General features: G+C 42.5%; 1 protein-coding gene across 1 annotated transcript in view; it reads right to left on the bottom strand.

Annotated features, from left to right (window-relative positions):
• Window positions 1–20,150, bottom strand: part of LOC135873751 (uncharacterized) — a 72,364-nt gene extending 52,214 nt beyond the window's left edge. The window contains exons 1-6 of the mRNA XM_065398383.1: window positions 20,073–20,150; window positions 13,769–13,868; window positions 4,706–4,774; window positions 2,372–2,402; window positions 848–907; window positions 337–417 (exon numbers count right to left, since the gene is read on the bottom strand). Coding sequence (XP_065254455.1) covers window positions 337–417; window positions 848–907; window positions 2,372–2,402; window positions 4,706–4,774; window positions 13,769–13,831 — 304 coding nt within the window. The 5' untranslated portion in view covers window positions 13,832–13,868; window positions 20,073–20,150. The remainder of the gene's footprint in view (window positions 1–336; window positions 418–847; window positions 908–2,371; window positions 2,403–4,705; window positions 4,775–13,768; window positions 13,869–20,072) is intronic.
• Between the last annotated feature and the right edge of the window lie 1,012 nt (window positions 20,151–21,162).

The following is a 21,162-nucleotide window of genomic DNA, read 5'->3' as shown; positions in this document are numbered from 1 at the left end:
GGGTTTAGTCCTGCAAAGCCTCGGAGCATCGGATCGTGACCGATAAGAGCCCAGCTCCTCACTCGTGCTCAATCTAACTGGCCATTAGATTGACTCGAGCTACAACAGACTGGTAAGTATAAACATCAAGTGGCAGAGGAGGGAGGGAGGGAGAGAGTGTGTGTGTGTGAGACTAAAAAGCATATGCTAACTGTTGTATTTTCAATAAATGCAGTGTTTTTGCCTTCTCCTCTATAAAAATCACATGTGCTTTGTATAGTATAACAAATTCACTCAATCCCTCTGGAAATGTAAACATTGCTGGCATTTAATTACAGCATTTAAAAAAATGCTCACCAAGTGCAGGTTCTGAATCTTTACATGTATTAAGCTGTTCTTCCAAGGTTTGTCCTTGAAACTTCTCTGGCTCAGTTTGAACTATAAAATAAAAGCACTTTATTAAAATGTGGTTAGTTCCCTATACCAAAGCAATAATAACCACGCATTGTGTACAGTTAGATACTCTCTAGAGCAGTGAGAAATCTAGGAGAAGGAAGTGGTGTCCCCCACTCCAGTCACGGACTTAAGTTTGCCAACAAATCCAAACCAATCCCTGCTCTGCAATGCCCTTCAGGAGGCACAGCAACGAGCCATTTGATGTGGTGAAGCATTATCCCTGAAGTCCCACCCACTCACACGGTCTTCTCTTGCAAGGAAGATGTTGTAGAGGTATTAAAAGGGGAAAACACAATATAAAGCAAATTCCCCAATGACCTGCTAACTTCTAGCATCACTGGCTCTTGGAGGACATTAAATCATGGCACAGCTGTGTGTTTGTGCACTATATTGAATAAGGAAATTAACTTACCATAATCAGGAAGTTTTATAGGTGCTTTTGCTTGGTCCCCTATTCCACCCACAGTTTTAACTAAAAAAATAAAAATAAATAAAAAAAGAGTAAAAATTTATGAACAAAGACTGGAATGAGACCTTGAGAAAAACCCAGTCAGAAAGACTGGACATGCACCATGTTTAAAGGAAACGACGAGAGCTTCTTGTTGATGTGTAAAGGAACAAATTCTATTACTTTAATCTTTGTGTACCAAGAGTTAAATTTTGCTGGTAATAGTTGAAGCACAAACATTTGCATCAAAGAATTACAATAAACCAACTTAGTGCTAGACAATTTAATAAAGAGGACAAGAAATTACAATAGCAACCAAGTTGCCAATTTTACAATTAATTAAACTCATACCAAAGTATTAAATTACAGCAGAACCCACTAATAGTGAAAATCTCCTATGGTACCCAGCCTGGAATCAGAGTCTGCTACATTAAGCTTTAAATTCACACCTACTTGGAAACATTACATGATACAGAGAGGGGATTTGGAAAGGGCTAGTTAATTTCATATAAAGAACTCTTCTATGGCATAAGGGCAGAGCACAGTGCTCCTGGTGATCCTTGCATTCACAAGGGACTGCTTATCTACACAGGGGAATTGATGAGAACAGCTAATGTAGACAAGCCCTGAAAAACCAGGCAAGATTGCAGGACAAAGAGGAAACCCAGTTGGCTTCACCCCCTCTGCAAGAAGAAGTAAAGAAAGTATATCAGATCCCTCCTTCACTGTAATCATACATTGCAGAAGTTATTTCTATTCAAAATTTAATATTTAAAAAGACTTTACTTTTCCATGCATGAAAGAGCACCAAACAGGCCTTGTGATGCTTGCATCTGAATTTGAATTCTGGTCTAACACGGAATAATGGGATAAAAGTAAGAAAAAAGAATACCAATGTATTTAAAAAAAAAAAAGGGTGGGCGGGAGGGAACTGCCCAGCGGTGAGGGGTCTATTGTGCTGTGGAACTTTCTCCAAACAATACAAGAAAAGTCCAATATCTTGGGACATAAAAAATTTAATTGGACATTTAAATTTAGACTGGAAAATACACTGTATCAAACTGTACAACTTTAGGGCCAAGGGTGTGTAAAATGACTTAAGTCTTTTCCACCTCTGAACTTTATGAAATACAACCATGCTATTTTTCTGTTAAAATAATTAGCAGTGGAATAATTGAAGTTGACAATTAAATAGCTATCATTTGGTTTAAAAGTTAACCCTCCACAAGTAATGAATTCAAACCTCTTCTAGCTATTTCTCTAGTGCAGACCAGGTCTCCGAGTCCTCTTATGATTAATCCCAAAATGTTACTAGTTACAATTCTAGTGCTCAATCCTGTACACCCCTTACTAGCACAATTAGTTACACTGTCTTCTGCAGGATTGGACCTAAAATTAAAATTCTTAAAAAAAAGGTCACTTACAGTTTTGTATGGATGTTTATAAAAAACATTTAACCAAAGCAAAAAGTTAAACTTTAGTACTTACCAATGCCATGGGCTTTTAGAGCTTCTTCAACCTAAATTAATGAGAGAAAAACCGATTTAATGTTTTCTTAGAAACTTTACATTGTCAAAGAGATGGACAGTCACTATTTATATAATAAACTAATTAGATTAAGGGTTACACAAAAGATGATTATTCAAAACGTACAAGGCAATTTTTCTCCGATGGATGGATGGATATTAGGGTGAATAAAATTTTTTTTTTCAAAATCATAAACATTGTATTTTTTTAAATTAAATACATGTTTAAAAAATAAACCTATTTAAAATTGACAACCTAGGTTAATGGCTAGACTTAAATCTATTACAATCACTGAAATTAAATACAAAAATAATATTAAGCAATACATATTTGCTACCAAGTTCTAAAGAAATCCAGACCACTGAACTACTGGAAGTCACTAGCTGAGCAGCTAGAACCAGAGTCTGTTGCAATGCTAAGACAGCTTTTAAGAGCAGGAGCCTCTTCTGCAGTTAGAGAATATTTTCTATATTTCTGTTTATTCAATTAGTTCAGTCAAATGACTAGTTCATTCAAAGTTAAGAAACCATTTGGGAATTGAAAAAGAAGGGGAGCTTTTTTCCACTCCCAATCTATGAATAAAAACTAGGTGTGAGAGGATGAGATGTACAAGTTCCAAAATTTTGAACGACACACAGACCAGAAATGATCAGTTCAAATCACTAACTACAGATAATACCTCTTTTGTTTACTAAAACAATTAGTTTAAAATGCAAAACATGTTTTGATAAACTTTTTAATCATTTTTCGTATGTATCCAGCACATTTAAGATAATTTAATTTTTTTAAATGCTGGTTTTGTGCCTTTTTAATTAAACTTGCACTTCAACCCAAATAGAGCTTGACACCAATTACAAGTATAAATTAATCATCTAGTAAATCAAAAATGCATAATTCACCATTTTCGAACATAATAAAAATGTAAAAATTAAAGACTATATACATATTTTTAAACAATTATATTTATTTAGATAGTGTATCCTCTTGGTTAGCAAAGAAAGGTTAGCAAAGAGAAGCACTAAGTTTAGGGTAAAGGCTGTATTTAGTTGCAAATCAACATTTCAGTGGTTAGCAATTAATTAGAATCAAGTTTCTTTAGGAAAATAGCTAAAAAGTACAAATGCAAAACACAATTAAAATTGATTTTTAAATCAATGGTTCCTGCTTGCTGATTTAAATCATTAGTAAAAGTCAATTATTTACATCGTTCTGATTTAAATCAATCCACTGTTTCCTATTATATTAGACTCATTATTTAGATTAATAAATATCTGCATCTGTATTTGATCTTGCCTCATGCCCCTTACTGACTAGAGCATAATGCTCTGAAACATATTTTGGGATAGATTTATAAAGGGAACTTGGGCACCTAAATCCAATATTTAGGTAATAATGGCATTCACAAAACCATAGCTCAGCTGCTGCCTAAAGCTGCATGTGCCTAACCCCCTTAAATACCTAAATTTCTGCTAATGGGTATGCACAAAGCTGTTTAAGTCCAGATGCCATCCCAGAGCCCTTGCTCATACCTAAGCCCTGGCAGGATTCCCAAACTAGGTGTTCCCCCCTACAGGACCTGATAATACGAGTGCCCTAACTAACAGGCTATAATGGGTGGGTCGGTCTCTCTCTCTCTTTCCTCCCTCTCTCCCTCCCTCCCCCCCCACCGCCACACACAAGAAAGGACTGACCTGGCTTAGGTGACTAGCTTCAGGGAAGAGTTCACAGCTGAGAATCCCAAATGGAGATAGACACCTAAGGCCCAGATCAATGGGAGTTAGGTGCCTAAGTACCACTGTGAACCTGCCCTTTTTCCATCTGCATTTCACTCCTGGCTAGCTTAGATGGCACCCTGCTCAACTTTCTGGTTTCTGGGAATCCCCTTCTTAGATGCCAAAGCTCCCGTGCTTTGTATAGGGAGTATTAAGCACCTAACTTGAGGCTGTGAATTCCACTGGTTGGGTACCTAGGAGATAGGCACTGCAACACTGAGCGTTGCAATGTTTAAATCCCCCGTTGCTCTTACTAATCGAGACAGCAATACACAGCTAGATCAACATGAACCTTTTTAAACATCATTGCTATACAAAAAAGTTCTGCTTTACTGTACATGACAGAAATAGTAAAGCAAGAAAATTCTAATCAAAAAGTTAGATGCTTTGCTAATTTTACACATTTTAGAACATTTAATACTTTAAAAAGAGAAAACAGTGATTACAATCCTACACATCATCACTGTTTAATGTAACTATCTACAAAATCTGACACACACACACACACACACCCCAATCTTACCGTCTTGTGTTTGAATCCAAGGAAATGAGTCTGCAAGTTTAATGCAGAAGCACACGAGATTTTGCAAATCTAGGTTAAAAAGAAGATTCATAATTATTTCTACAGTATTATGCAAGCAAACAGAAAAATACTATAATTCTGAAAAATATCATTGATATTTCAAACTAATCAAAATCTCCCTATTTAATAAACTCCAGTTATACACCCTGAGGTTGTACAGATTGATTTCTACTGAAACACAAGTCCTCTAAAGCTAGACTGAACAGCAGCCAAAACTCTATTCACTGGGTTCCAAAGAGGATGATCAAAGTACTGTCTTTCATTTAAAAGTCCCTCTCCATAGCATAAGATGGTTTCAGGTTCACCCAAACCCTTCAAATACATTCAACTGCATTGTACCAGAGGGGAGGCCATCTCTCAATCTCATTAAAAGAGGTATGGAAAGGTGATCTTCAAAAAGATGACCAAAATAAAGGATATAAAACCCAAGCTCTAAAGAAATTTGAAAACTTTGACCAGGAAGTGTTGTCTCTCTCATCTCCTGTGTTGCAAGAAGTGTGATTCACATCAACACTTCATTGAAGGGACTACAAAACTGAAAAGAAAGCAATAGATATAAAATGAAATGGGCTGAAAGAAATGTTTTCCCCCATACACCCCTTGAAAGGTACCCAGGGTGAGTGAGTCCTTTAAGCAAATGTAGACCTCCTAAGGTTTGTATACTCACATTGGGCAGGGAATGAGCAGGGTAGGGTGACCAGATGACAGAGGTCAAATATCGGGATGGGGGGGGGGAGGGGAACGGAGCAAAAAAAAAAAAAAACAAGCGGGCGGCGGAGCAAAACAAAAAAACAAAAAAAACTGCCGGAGCACAGGAAAAACTGAGAACCCACCGGCAGCTCCACAACCCGCCCCCCACCAGCTTGCCTCCGCTCCGTCTCCACCTCCCCCCTCGGGGAGGGAGGGGGGCAGCACGCAGAGCCGCCCCTCCCCCCCCCCCCGCCAGAGGGACCTGCCAGGGGGCCAGGTGAGTCCCAGACAGTGCTAGCCTTACCTGGAGTGGCTCCCAGGGAGCATCCAGCAGGCAGGTCCCGTCCCTCTGATTCCTAAGTTCGCTAGGGTCGGGGGGGCGGGGACAGGGGCAGGGGGGCTCGCTGCGGGCGCCTACAAGCCCCCCCGCCCCTGCAGCACACAGTGGAGACCTCCTCGCCGTCTCTGTGCGTGCCTGGGGAGTGGGGCTGCAGCACTCTGCAGGCTCCTGCCGGCCGGCGGGCAGGCAGGCGCCGGGAGTTCAGCTGAGCTGCCTCAGGGCCCAGGAAGAAGAGGTGAGCGGCGCCGGCAGTGCCGGCTTCCGTCTTCCACCAGACGGTCCCCCGATATCCGGACAAAGTGCGTCCTGACTGATGTAAGGTCTGGACGTGGGACAAGTCCCCTAAAACCGTCTGGTCACCCTAGAGCAGGGTACTTAAAAGCTGAGGTCACCATCTGCTTAAGGCATTCACTATGCATACATTTCATGCTCTATCAGTGCCATTCTCATCCCTTCCATGTGCCCTAGCACCCTGTACCTCCAACCTCACACTGCCAGACTTTCCATATCCCCTATGACTCCCTGTACTCCCAGTGCCTGCATCCTCCCTCATACCCCACAAGTCTCCATAGGCTCCCCTCTGTCCCCAATGAGCCTGCATACGCTTGTCAGAGACTAGCAAGCCTAATGAGGTTTGACAGGTATCCACATTTACAGGAAGGGAGAAACACTCCACACCCCCTGCATCCCAACCACTCCCTCTATGCCTCCCCAAACAACCTGGTTCCACCCAAGTTCCCTCAGCAACTAAGCTCCTCTTTGTGCCTGCAAACAGCCAGCTCCCCCACCCATCCAACATCCATGCTCTCCTCAGTAACAACAATTAAACACACCAGTTCTCTCCCTTACACCCAACAAACTTCAGTAGATGCATCAGACTCTGACAAATTTATGTAGGCTCATTTGTGGAAAGATGAGCCAAATGAGATTAATCAGAGGTGGTGTACATGTGTGAATAAAGGTATCCAGGAGCCTCCACTCCTCCCTCACAACTCCCCTAAATATCCCAGTTCCTCCCAATATACACACAAACCTCAGTAAGGTAGTCAGGTTCAAAAGCCAAGGTACGTTTGTCAGGCACCAATGAGCCTACTAAATGAGGTTCCTCAGGAGAGATACGTAGAGCATAGATATTTCCCTCCAACATATCTGTTTCCCCATACTCCCTGACTTAACCCTGCTTCCCTTCTAAGCAAAATAGCCCCCACTATGCAAAGGCCTCATCTGTGTTCAAATTTGAAGAGATTAAATTTAAAGAAACAAGATCTCCACTTAGCAGGGGCTTTGCTTCTGGGGGAGTGTAGAGTGCATATTCTCTGCACAACTACCTCCTGTTTTACCCATGTCCCTTCCTAACCAAGGAACTGTCCCCTCCAAACTCACACAACACCCAACTCCCCCACTCCATGCCCAACATCCCAGCATTCCAATCTAAATACTCTGGGGGTGGGGTATGGTGACCATTTCCCCCCACTTCTCTGTATAGTCTTCTGGAGGATAGTTGGCTTGTTTGGCACATCACCCATCTTCTTTCTCCAGGGGCCTGCCAAGGAGGGTTTGCGGTTCTGTGAAATCCTTCTGGGAGTGAGGACCTTCAAAGGAAGAGCCTTTTCCCACCCAGCAAAGCCCGTACCTGCAGCCAGAGTAGGAAGTTGGGCTATGGTGCTGCCTTTTATAGGTAGCACCAATGATCCTCTACCCCCCAGAGTTAGTACTTCCCTCTACTGGAGAGTCCTCACAATGCACAGACAAAAGAGTTTCTCTCTGATGCTCTGCCTAACACCCCCACCATCTGCCTAATGCCCTGAATACTTCTGCTGCCCTCGCTAAATGTGCTTCATACTCACAATATCCTGCTGCCTCTCAACACTGGTACTGACTTCTGTTTATTAAGTCTCCCTCTCTCTCTGTTCCTACTTCCCCTCACCTCCACTGCCCCCTACTTGCCTAATCCCTTTGCCCAAAAGCAGTCTCTTTTCCCTCCCACTCACTCACCTGGTGTCCATCACAGTCTCTGCCACACAAGCACTATTTTTCACACTCCGCCACAATTCCTTCACTACCTTGTCATCCAAAGCACTTCAGCTGCTTTATCATTCATTTCTGCTGCACCTCCCTTCTACCGCCATCCACAAATCCACCAGCCACCACACATTCTGCCTCATCCTCTTCCTCAAGTCCTGGGTCAGTTTTGTGTGCCCAGCTTCCATCTCCCCTTTCTCACTCCCACTCCACATGAACACAACAGATTCTTGCTGCCTCCTTTCCTCATGTACCTTATGACTCCCATCCCTTCGTGTCACACACCCCCAATCATCTCTCTCTTATATTCCCCATACATACCCAGTCCCAAATCCCCTCTATTGTGCCACAATAGCCCCAGGCTCCTCCTAGCCCCCCAAAATTCTATAGCCGCATCACCATCATGCCTTTCTGCTCTTTTTATAAATATGGGCTTTAAGAAGGTTGCAGACTATGTTATAAAGAGCTTACAATCTAAAACAGACAGGACAGATAAAAGATGGAAGTGGAAATCGGGTGGCACCAGTTCAGTGACAGAACTGAGAATACTACTCAGGTCTCCTAACTCCCAGTCTATTGTCCTACGCAACACACCTTTCAAGAAACACTACAACGGATATTATGAAATAACCTATTCATAAAGAAAATTCCTTTCTAACTTCCATCAGTTAGAGGCTGACATAGACCCTGATGCATGAGGGTTTATATCCATTTCAAACTATATTTTCTGGGGGGAAGGGGAGGGCACTAAGCATTTAATACTGTTTTAAGGACTTTAAACAGTCTGCAGTATATGTAACCAGAATTCTTAAAAATGGAGAATGGTCTAGGACTAGGAAGTTTATGCACATAGATATACACTAGCTCTACATTTCCTGACATCTGTATCTTGGTGGCACGTTAATTACATCAGCACTTGGAGAACACTGCCAGAGGCACCTTCAAAATCCTAAAATGGACAGACACATGGATGGTCTTCTCTATCCTGACTGTCCAATTAAGAATTTGTACGATGCACTGTACCTCAAAGTAGCACCCTGTAACTCCCATATTCATCATTTGAATATGGTTGTGATATTTCATACAAAGCATGCCTTGCAAGGTATCATATGAAAAGTATATGCCGAAATTCATTGTTCTGTAAAACTATGTGTATAATCATTGTATATGGAATTATAATATTCTGCTATATGATTGACATTGAAATATGTTGGTGTCTGGGAGTCGCCCAGAGCTAGCTCTCCAGAGGCAACAAAGGAGGTGACCCATACACAGATGCGTGTTAAGCGACCATCACAAGCCACTGACCAGCAGGGGAATTGTAAACAAGAAATTTACAATTCCATACAAAACAGTTGAGCAGGCACCACAAAATGGGGATTGACTATGACTATAATTCAGCAAGGCCCACCAGGACATGTCTGGGTCAGTATCTTTCCTGGGACATGAATTGAGAGTATAAAATATGGGACAGTGGCATCATGAGACCACCTCTCTCTTTCCCCACCTATGCTGAAGACAACGAGAATGCTGGGAAGATAAAAACTTTGAACTGAGGAGACTGGTACCAGGCTGAGAAGGAAATTCAGCTGTGTATTAAGAACTGTAACCTGCATTCAACATGCAATGGGGTGAGAAAAGCTGTTTGATTCAAATCTTGCTCAGTCTGAAAATTTAGGATTTAGAATGCATGTTTACTTGTTATTTTCTTAGGTAACTACCACTTATAATCATTTAAAATTTATCTTTCTGTAGTTAAGAAACTTATTTTAATATTGTATCCTTACCAGTGAATTTGTCTAAAGTGCTTGGGGAATCTGCTCAGATTACAAAGACTGGTGCATGTCCACCAACCTTCAACGAAGCAGTGAACTAATTAATGAGCTTACACTGTTCAAGAGAAGGTCTTGTGTAGTGTAAGATGGTCCATTTCTGGAGTGCAAGGCTGGGGAGATTTGCTGGTGATTCCACATATATGGTTCATGTGTGTCTTAGAGAGTATTCATGCAACTTAGCTGGGTGTGTCCCTGCATGTTGTTAACTGAGTGATCATAGCATCTGGAGAGGTTTGCTGCTTCTCACTAGCAAAGTATCATGAGAGACAGCCCAGGCTGGAGAGTTAAGGGGGCACAGTGGTCCCACAGTTCCAGGTTGTACCCCGGGGGTCCCATCACAGTAAGTATGTCTTTGTGTGGACTTCTTACTGCTGCAAAGGACAGAGTTGGATCAATTACTATACGAATAAGCACAAAGCACTATAGTTTTGGTCCCTGGTGAGATGAAAGTGTGTGTTATGGATGGATAAGGTCGTCTCTTAGGATACGTCTATACAGTAGAATCTCAGAGGTATGAACAGCAGAGTTACGAACTGACCGGTCAACCACACATCTCATTTGGAATTGGAAGTACGTCATGAAGCAGCAGAGACCCCTCCCCCCCTCCAAAAAAAACTGTACAGTGCTGTGCTAAATGTAAACTACTAACAAATAAAGGGAAAGTTTAAATAAAAGATTTGACAAGGTAAGGAAACTGTTTCTGTGTTTGTTTCATTTAAATTAAGATGGTTAAAAGCAGCATTTTTCTTCTGGATAGTAAAGTTCCAAAGTTGAATGAAGTCAATGTTCAATTGCAAACTTTTGAAAGAACAACCATAACATTTAGTTCAGAATTATGAACATTTCGGAGTTACAAAGAACCTCCATTCCCGAGGTTCTACTGTACTGTAATTGGAGGTGCAATTGCAGCTCGGGTAGACATACTTGCTCTAGCTTTAATCTACCTAGCATGGCTAAAAATAGCAATGGTTTCAGCATGGGCTAGAAACATGATTACAAACCCAGGGTTCCAGGTGCACTTATATAGCCCCACTGAAGCTCAGCACTACAGCAGCTTCATGTCTATTTTGACCTGTGGTAAGCAGATGAAAGCTTGCAGCTCAGGTAGGCATACATGAGCTGCAATCCCATCTGCAACAGCAGGGTAGACATATCCTTGGTTGTTTTTTTATCCAGGGCATCATTGCAGGACCAAGCTATCTCTATACAGCACTCAAAATATTCTTAACTTCCAGTTTATGGATGTGCATTAATGAAGACTGTTAAGAGTAACAGCAGTGACTACTTCTATAATTTTCCCCTTACCCACAGACACACGTGAAATGCTTGACTAGCACTCTCAACCTTAACGATTAGCTAACGATATTTGGGTATGGACAGCTTCTGTGCAGCAGTGCACACATATCACAGGAAGACTCTACAGTTAGGTGTTAACTGATTGCAAAGATTCCAGATCCATGTGGCAATTTAAAGAATGGAATATCTGTGGAGGCTATTTCATTACTTAAAACAGTTTTCTCTCTTCTGATCTTGAGAATCAAAAAAATATTGTACCTGAACATGATGTCTGTAGTCAGAAATAGCTGGTCTAATAGAGTTGGATTATCATTTTAATTGCAAGAAAAAGAGTCAAGCATCTGCACAGGGAAACCTTGTATTGGAACCAGCTAGAAATACGATAGGAGTGATTCAAATAAATTAAAAAAAAGGGGAGGAGTAGAGGTTCCAGAACCTGGGTAATAGTTGGGTAAATCACCGGACAGATGCTACCACAAGCCATTTTAAATTGTGGAAAAGCAGCATCACTTGTCCCATAACCTCAGCTGTGCAGAACACAACACCATCCACAGCCTCAGGAACAGCTCTGACATCATAATCAAACAGTCTGACAAAGGAGGTGCTGTCGTCATCATGAATAGGTCGAAATATGAACGAGAGGCTGCTAGGCAGCTCTCTAACACCACATGCTACAGGCCATTACCCTCTGATCCCACTGAGGGTTACCAAAAGAAACTACACCATCTGCTCAAGAAACTCCCAGAAGAAGTACAGGAACACATCTGCACAGACACACCCCTAGAACCCCGACCAGGGGTATTCTATCTGCTACCCAAGATCCATAAACCTGGAAATCCTGGATGCCCCATCACCTCAGGCACTGACACCCTGACAGCAGGATTGTCTGGCTATGAGAGGTCTCTCTCCTCAGGCCCTACGCTACCAGCACTCCCAGCTATCTTTGAGACACCATTGACTTCCTGAGGAAAGTACAATCCATTGGTGATCTTCCAGAAAACATCATCCTAGCCACTATAGATGTAGAAGCCCTCTACACCAACATTCCACACAAAGATGGACTACAAGCTGTCAGGAACAGTATCCCCGATAATGTCACAGCAAACCTGGTGGCTGAACTTTGTGACTTTGTCCTCACCCACAACTATTTCACATTTGGGGACAATGTATACCTTCAAGTCAGCGGCACTGCTATGGGTACCTGCATGGCCTCACAGTATGCCAACATTTTTATGGCTGACTTATAACAACGCTTCCTCAGCTCTCGTCCCCTAATGCCCCTACTCTACTTGCACTACACTGATGACATCTTCATCATCTGGACCCATGGAAAAGAAGCCCTTGAGGAATTCCACCAGGATTTCAACAATTTCCATCTCACCATCAACCTCAGCGTGGACCAGTCCACACAAGAGATCCACTTCCTGAACACTACAGTGCAAATAAGCAATGGTCACATAAACACCAGCCTATACCGGAAACCTACTGACCGCTATACTTACCTACATGCCTCCAGCTTTCATCCAGACCTCATCACGTGATCCACTGTCTACAGCCAAGCTCTAAGATACAACTGCATTTGCTCCAGTCCCTCAGACAGAGACAAACACCTATAGGATCTCTATCAAGCGTTCTTAAAACTACAATACCCACCTGCTGAAGTGAAGAAACAGATTGACAGAGCCAGAAGAGTACCCAGAAGTCACCTACTCCAGGACAGGCCCAACAAAGAAAGTAACAGAACGCCACTAGCCGTCACCTTCAGCCCCCAACTAAAACCTCTCCAGCGCATCATCAAGGATCTACAACCTATCCTGAAGGACGATCCCTCACTCTCACAGACCTTGGGAGACAGGCCAGTCCTCGCTTACAGACAGCCCCCCAACCTGAAGCAAATACTCACCAGAAACTACACACCACACAACAAAAACACTAACCCAGGAACCTATCCTTGCAACAAACCTTGTTGCCAACTCTGTCCACATATCTATTCAAGGGACACCATCATAGGACCTAATCACATCAGCCACACCATAAGGGGCTCATTCACCTGCACATCTACCAATGTGATATATGCCATCACGTGCCAGCAATGCCCCTCTGCCATGTACATTGGCCAAACAGGACAGTCTCTAAGCAAAAGAATAAATGGGCGCAAATCTGACATCAGGAATTATAACATTCAAAAACCAGTCGGAGAACACTTCAACCTCCCTGGACACTCAATTACAGACTTAAAAGTGGCAATTCTTCAACAAAAAAACTTCAAAAACAGACTCCAACGAGAAACTGCAGAACTGGAATTAATTTGCAAACTGGACACCATCAAATTAGGCCTGAATAAAGACTGGGAGTGGATGGGTCATTACACAAACTAAAAACTATTTCCCCATGCTAATTTCCCCCCCTACTATTACTCACACCTTCTTGTCAACTGTTTGAAATGGGCCACCCTGATTACCATACAAAAGTGATTTTTCCTCCTGCTGATAATAGCCCACTTTAATTGAATTGGTAAGGCAACCCCCATCTTTTCATGTTCTCTGTATATATATATCTTCCTACTGTATTTTCCACTCTATGCATCTGATGAAGTAGGTTTTAACCCACGAAAGCTTATGCCCAAATAAATTTGTTGGTCTCTACGTTGCCACAAGTACTCCTCGTTGTTTTTGCTGATACAGACTAACACGGCTACCACTCTGAAACTAGTTTTCAATGGTTTCCCCAAACTCTTTGATTTTGTTCCTACTCTCAAACCTTTCAACAATGGATAAAATTATACTTTATCAAAGGCCCTTAATAATATGAAGTACTCACATTGCAGTAGAAAGGATGCTGATGCTGCTTCTTCTCTTTCTTTACCTCAGGTTCGGTGTCCATGTTTGAGGTTTAAAAGAGATGAAAAGCACTAGGAAACCTACAAAAATATTTATGAAGTATTACTTTAGTTGGATGCAAGACACAAGATTTCTGGTTTAATCTGTTAACATGTTATAGTAGCTAGGTGTATGCATATTTTAAATGTTTGGGTTTTGGGTGGTTTCTTTTCAGTAACCTGGAAGTTTAGCTTTGAATTTCCAGGCTAATTATTGTGTTTTGAGAACATCAGTGTTTCATTAAGAGCAGGCCTCAAATGGGGGGGAGGGGGCAGAGTGGCACTCTCCCAAGCCCTACCCACCAGGCATAAAAATACACATCTAAACTATAATCACATGCTCTGCCACTGTTCTCAGGTTTTATCTTTTCAGATACATGTATGGACAAAGCCAGATTAAGGCACAGATATAACAGCCATGTGTTTAGGAGCCCAGCTTCCAGAGACACATGATATCAGAATCTAAGATTACATTTTAAAAAACATTTCTAGTTCTTAACAGTTGTGAAGAAAAGCCTGAAAATCTGAACCATATTTAACCAATGCAGACTATTTACCAGACTGTGCAAACAGTCTCCAGCAGAGAGCAGAGCAACAGCCAGTAAGGAAGCTACCTGGCCTCCGTATGTCTACAGAGTATTTTGGAGCAAGTCTCCCAGCTTGGGTCAATAGACTTAAGCTAGCCCGGGGCTAACACTATTATTCCAAAAATAGCTGTATAGACAGCACTGTGAAATCGTGGTTATGGCTCTGAAGCCTAGGGCAGAGGATGGTCTTCAGAGCCAGAGTTCCAGCCTGAGCCACAACTTCACAATGTTGTCTATACAACTATTTTTAGAGCACAACCACGAATCCCGCTAGCCCTAATGTATCATCCTGGGCTGGGAGGCTTGCTCCAAAATACTGCACACATACCCACATCCACTATCAGCAGGGCTTTGGAGCGGAGTCCGGAGCTGGAGCGCGGAGCAGCTCCAGAGCAGTGGAGCTGCAGGTTTTTGCCTGGAGCTGGAGCGGAACCGGAGCACAGCTCCAAAGCCCTGACTATCAGAGCACACCAGGTCATATTATTGTCAGTTACTATCCCAACCACTGCTGTTCCTACCACTAGGGACACCTGGGAAGACAAGAAGGGCCTGAGCCACCTCAGCTACCTTCTCCAAGAAGCTAGGTGTGATGCACTGTGCCTCAAAGTAGCACATTCTAATCCCAATATTCATCATTTGTATATGGCTATATTTCATATAAAGCATGCCTGGTCATTGTTCTGTCAAACTATGTATCAGGGTGGATACAAATCAATGATTCTTTCTTTTTTTTTTTTTAACTTTTTTTTTAATTTAAAGCGGATTTTTTGATTAAATGCTTTTTGACGGAAAAACCTATCGAAAGATAGTTTTAATTAAGATACATTATAGCTCAAAGATATCTCATCATGGAATAGGGATCATACATTCTAATTCTATAATATGAGACAATATATTCATGTAATGTTTAAGAAAAGTTTTGTAAATGAGTTCCAATAGTTCATGGATTAGGGACCCAATCTTATGGGGTTCCAGGGGCTTTTGTATAGATTATTTTGGTTAATCTTTCTATCTATCCAATGGGGCTCAGTGCTCAGTCTAGAAGATACTATCAGAGATGCTTAGTTTTGAAGTTCTCGATAACATGCTTGTTAACAGCAAAAATGTTTTTAAATAAATAAATAATATATAGAGATGAGAAATAACAGACCTCAACCCTATTGTCCCTCTGCAAATTTTTGCACACAGAGTCAATCCCTTACCTCTCTCTAAAAGTGTAAAATTTCAGAAAGTTCAATGAATAGAAGATTGTTGGCGGAGGAACAGATCTGGACAAGGAGAAGAAGTCTGGAGATAAATGTGAGAAGGGACAGGCAGTAGAAACAAAAGTGAAACTGTTTGAGTACCATATTCCAGAAGTCTTGAGGTCTCTCTCAGCGTAGCTTTCATTGATTTGAGATCTACCATACCATTCTCTCTCTAGAAGGGAAAACCTATAATGGCAGCAGGCCGTAAAAGAGACCCAGTTTGGGAATATTTTAATGAAGTTCCTCTACCTGTGGGTAAGACAGGCATGCATACAAAATGCAAACAGTGCAACAAAGCAATGCAAGGCCTGGTTGCTCGAATGAAACAACATCATGAGAAGTGTTCCTTCTAAGGAGGAAGCTATGTTGAAGATGATGAAGGGAACATGTCTGAACATGCAGGATCTTCAGATTGGTAAACTCTTCTATTTCATACTTCTGTCTTAAGGACTGCCTGTCTTCCTTCTGGACTATTCCTGAATTCTCAGGTATGAGCAAAAAATATAGTTGTTACTCTATGGTACTATCATTTTAGATGCAGTTATGATAAAAAATAAATAGCTGAAATAGGCAGATCTTCCTTTTACAATTTCACCTTTTAAGTAGTACTGAGTGTCAGTGAATGCAATGAGTAATACTAAATGAGCAGTATGGTAATAATAATTACATAACTGCATTGACTTATTTTGTTTAGGAGAATCCATCCTCAACATACAGGATTCTGAAGACTATTCACCTTCAAGATCACCATCATTTTCTAGAGTTTCAGTATTATCTGCCAATGATAGTGTTTCAGTCACATCATGTATGTCACATAGCCACAGTATATCACCTGTAGCAAAAAGAAAAAAAAAATCTCCATCATCCAGAAACAACCATAAATAAGTTTGTGATAAGAACCAGCAGATTACAAAAAGAGGATTGAATGAAAAAATTGCCTGGTTTGTTTATGCAACAAACTCTCCTTTCTGTATGATTGAGAACCCACATTTCATTAACGGGATTCAGTCATTAAGACTAGGATACAGTCCACCCAACAGAGCAGATGTCGCAGGCAAATTACTGGATAAAGTGTATGAGAGAGAAATTGAGCAGTGTGCAGAAGGTCTAGAGGGTAAAATTGTTAACCTGAGTCTTGATGGGTGGAGCAATGTCTACAATGATCCTGTTGTATGTGCTTGTGAGACAACAGAAAAAGGGAAGGCTTCCTTACAGAAACAATTGATACATCAGGAAATGCACACACAGCAGAATACTTACAAGAAGTAGCAGTAAAAGCTATAACAAACTGTGAAAAAAAATTCAAATGTCTAGTATGCAGCTTGGTCACAGACAATGCTGCAAATGTATCCAAGATGAGAAGAAATTATTTAGAAGAGAGTCCCAAGCTAATAACATAAGGTTGCAGTGCTCATTTGATACACCTTCCAGAAATAAAGGCTAATGTTGTTGAAATTGCAAAATACTTCCGTAACAACCACTTTGCAGCAGCTGCTCTGAAAAAAGTGGGAGGAACCAAGCTAACTCTACCACAAGACATGCGATGGAACTCAGTAGTGGACTGTTTTAAGCACTATATCAAGAACTGGCCTAATCTGATGACAGTTTGTGAACAAAATCGTGAAAAAATAGATGGCACTGTCACAGCCAAAGTTCTCAACATTGGGCTTAAGAGAAATGTTGAACACATGCTGAGTACCCTGAAGCCTATTTCTGTAGCCTTGAACAAAATGCAGGGAAATAGCTGTTTTATTGCTGATGCTGTTGAAATTTGGAAGGAACTGAGTGAGATCTTAAAACAAGAAATATGCAATGACAGAGTTAAATTACAAGCATTAAAAAACCAAATGGGACAAGCACTATCTCCAGCTCATTTTCTTGCAAATATTCTCAATACTCCGTACCAGGGTCAAACCTTAACTGCTGAAGAAGAGGAGTTGGCTATGACATGGACATCCAGCAATCATCCCTCCATAATGCAAACTATAATAAACTTCAGAGCTAAGAATGAACCATTCAAGAAATATATGTTTGCTGATGATGTTTTAAAGAAAGTCACACCAGTGAACTGGTGGAAGTCACTTAAGCACTTGGATTCAGAGACTGTTGAAGTGATAATCTCACTTTTAACAGCAGTAGCTTCTTCTGCTGGTGTAGAAAGAATATTTTCATCCTTCAGACTAATTCATTCCAAATTGAGAAATTGTTTGGGACCTGAAAAAGCAGGAAAGCTTGTTTTTCTTTTCCAGACTATGAACAAACAGGAAAATGAAGGTGAAGACAACTTTAGCTGCAGAAGCCAATATTTTAAGTTTCTCATGTTGACCTGGCTGACAGTCTATTTAATTTTTGTTGTGTTTTTTTTAAATATTTCATTTAACTATTTTAGTTTAAAACAATTTTAACAAAAACAAACCTGATTTTAAAAAATTTGAATGTTTAACTAAATTCAAAAATTCATATGCTTGTTTTGTTAAAATATTATGTTTGCTGTTGAAGAAAAAAAATCCAGACTACATAACGTTGTTGTTTTAATTAAATAAAACAATTTAAATGTCTGTCTGGTTATGTTCTCCTTCTGATACAGCAAGGCAAGAAAATCCTCCAAATATTAATGATTAACCTGTGGAATTGGAGATATTTATGAAGTCATTGGGAGGTGAACTATCTGTTTCAGTTACCTTTGGTAAATGAAATAATCATTCATTTTCAGATATAGCTGTAAAACTAATCTGAAAAGTTTTCAAAATAAATCACTTTTCAAATGTATAGTGTGTACCTTCTAAAAATAAAACCTACATCTATCTCTGAGTTCTGAGGAATATGTATTAAGGTTATAACAACCAACAAGAATGCACTTTTATGTAGAAATCCATGATTAAATAGAGTCTTCCTCACTAGTGATTTAAATAAAATCTACCCTGCTATGTATATCGTTATTGTGTATGAAGTTATGAGATTTTGCTATATTGTTATTGAAATATGTTGTGAGTTTGGGAGATGCCCACTACTAGCTTGCTAATGACAACTAAGGAAGTGAGCCATACCCAAAAATGCATTAAGCGACCATCATGAGCTACTGACCAGCAACAAGAATGCTGGAAAGAAAGTCTTTGAACTAAGGAAACTGGTCCCAGGCTGAGAAGGAAATTCAGCCTGTGTATTAAGAACTGTAATATGACAACAACATCCAGTGGGGTGAGAAAAGCTGTTTGATTCAAATCTTGCTTAGTCTGATAAAGTTTAGAATTTAGACTGCAATTTTGCTTTTATTTCTTTCGGAACCATCTTTGTCCTATATGCCTACCACTTATAAACACTTAAAATCTATCTTTCCGTAGTTGATAAACTTATTTTAATGTTTTACCCTTACCAGTGAGTTTGTCTAAAGTGGTTGAGATTACATTAGCTGGTACATATCCATTATCCTTTGATTAAGTGATGAATTAATTACTGAGAAGATCCTGAGCCATGTAAGATGGTACATTTCTGGGGTGCAGGACGGTAGGGCATTTGCTGGTGTTTCCCTCTGTATAGCTCATGAGTGGCTTGCACAGCATTCATTTAACTTATCTGGGTGTATCTTGCATGCTAGTGGCTAAGTGTTAACAGCACCTGGAGAGATTTGCTACTGTCACAAGTCAAGCATTATGAGAGACAGCCCCGGCTGGAGAGTTAAGGGGGCATAGCAGTCCCAATCCAAGATTGTACCCCGAGGACCCGTCACACTAGGAGACAATGCAAACACAGGAGATGGGGAGTGGTCCCCCACTTTTCCGCTACTGCAAGGCCACACTGTGAGGCATATGGATTGCCATCCCCACCCCGCTTTGATCAAGGGTATTTTCTTAAAAGCCATCGAAGTGGCACTAATATAAGCTGTCACTCACTGCAGATTGTGCAGAACTTCCTATGACACATTTCCACCAGCAGCAGCAACGTTTAAACTGTCATCGGGCATCCGAAATAGCCACGCTGAGTGAGGCTGGTCGCCCCCTCAAAGCTACCAGCCCCCCCGCAGACATGGCTGACTACAGGCGTTTTCAAGTGAGAAGGGAGCGCGAGGCAGCGGCCCCCCGGGGCTCATCGTCTCTTCCCGCCTTAGCTACAGGGTCCGCGGGGGTCCCGGGGCAGCGCGCCAGGACCCGCAGCAGCAGCCGCCGCCTCCGCTGCCTAATCGCTGCCGCGCTCCCGACTCCGAGCTCCGCGCGCGGCAGGAGACGAGCCCGCCCCGCCGGCCCCGCGCCACTCGGGGGCGCGAGCACGGAGACGGGACCGGCCGGGGCGGCTTCCCCTGTTCGGAGCGCGGGCGAGCGGGGCGGGAAGCAGTCCCCACCCCGCCCAGGCGCTTCCTCAGCCGGCCCCAAGCACCGTGTCTGCCGCCGCCGCGCCGCGCCGCGCCCCCCACTCACCCCGCGCCCCTGCTGCGGCTCCGGCTCTGGCTCTTCGGGCCGCCGCCACCGCCGTGAGAGAACTCCAGGGCGCATGCGCCTCGGCCCCTGCGTGCTGCGTGAGGGGGTCGGGTCTGGGGATGTGGGATGGAAACTCCGGACCGGAGTCACCCGCGGGGGGAACCGGATCCTCTCCCCGCGCTGCGCCGGTTGCTGGGCTGGGCGGGTGCCCGCCTCGCCGCTCGGCTGGGACGCGGGGCGGGCCGGCTGGCCAAGCGGCGTGGCCGGTGCGCGGCGCCCGGCCCTGGGGAGCCGTGCGGCTGTTTGCGGTTACGGAGAGTCCAGGGCATTTCCTGGGGCCGCTGACAGCTGCCCCCGCCCGCAGCACCTCGCTGGGGGCAGCGGTGCCCGCGGAGCCTGGCGCTGCGGGGAAACCAGCCAGCGCAGCGTCGCCAAGCCCGCCTCGCCGCGAGCTGGGGCCCAAGGGTGGGATTCAACACACTTCTCCGGCGTGTTTCTGGTGCTTTTGTGCAAGTCCTGCTCGTGGTGAGGAGAATCTCCGCTTGCCTGTTGGCAGCCCGGACTGCTCTAGCCCCAGTGGCTGCAGAGAAAACTTTGAAGATGCGAACCCCAAATGCTCACAAACCAGGAGGCAGATGAAAAGAACCCCACCTGGAGCATGGATGTTTAAAATATGATTTTTTAGCAGGTCTCATAATTTTGGGATGTCAGGTTCGTGCTTGGGGTTGGCAATACTGGTTATGAGTAACTGGAAATGGATTGGAACGGGCACACTCCAGCAACCTGAACTCTAGCGGTTACAGTGCACTCCAGCTAATCTATTGTTTCAGTCCTGGTGCTGGTTTTATGTTTGCTATGTCTGCATCTGATCAAAAATATATGAATGTGGTTTGGAAACTGTTAGTTTTGTTGGCATTCATTGGGCTTTTATTAGATTACAGTTTGCCGTTGGTTCTGAATTCTATATAAATAAGATATTTTTGGCACAAAATCTTTTTTTTTAAATGATTTTTTGGTGCCAGTTTTTCTTTGTTATGATGTATAAAATGTTTGGGTGTTTGTCATTATTGTAATTATCGTTGCTGCAGAT

This window comes from Emys orbicularis, chromosome 2 (assembly GCF_028017835.1).
Source record: "Emys orbicularis isolate rEmyOrb1 chromosome 2, rEmyOrb1.hap1, whole genome shotgun sequence".
In the NCBI taxonomy this organism is placed as follows: Eukaryota; Metazoa; Chordata; order Testudines; family Emydidae; genus Emys; species Emys orbicularis.
Note: the sequence above shows the minus strand (reverse complement) of the source record. Positions and strands in the feature narration are given on the sequence as shown.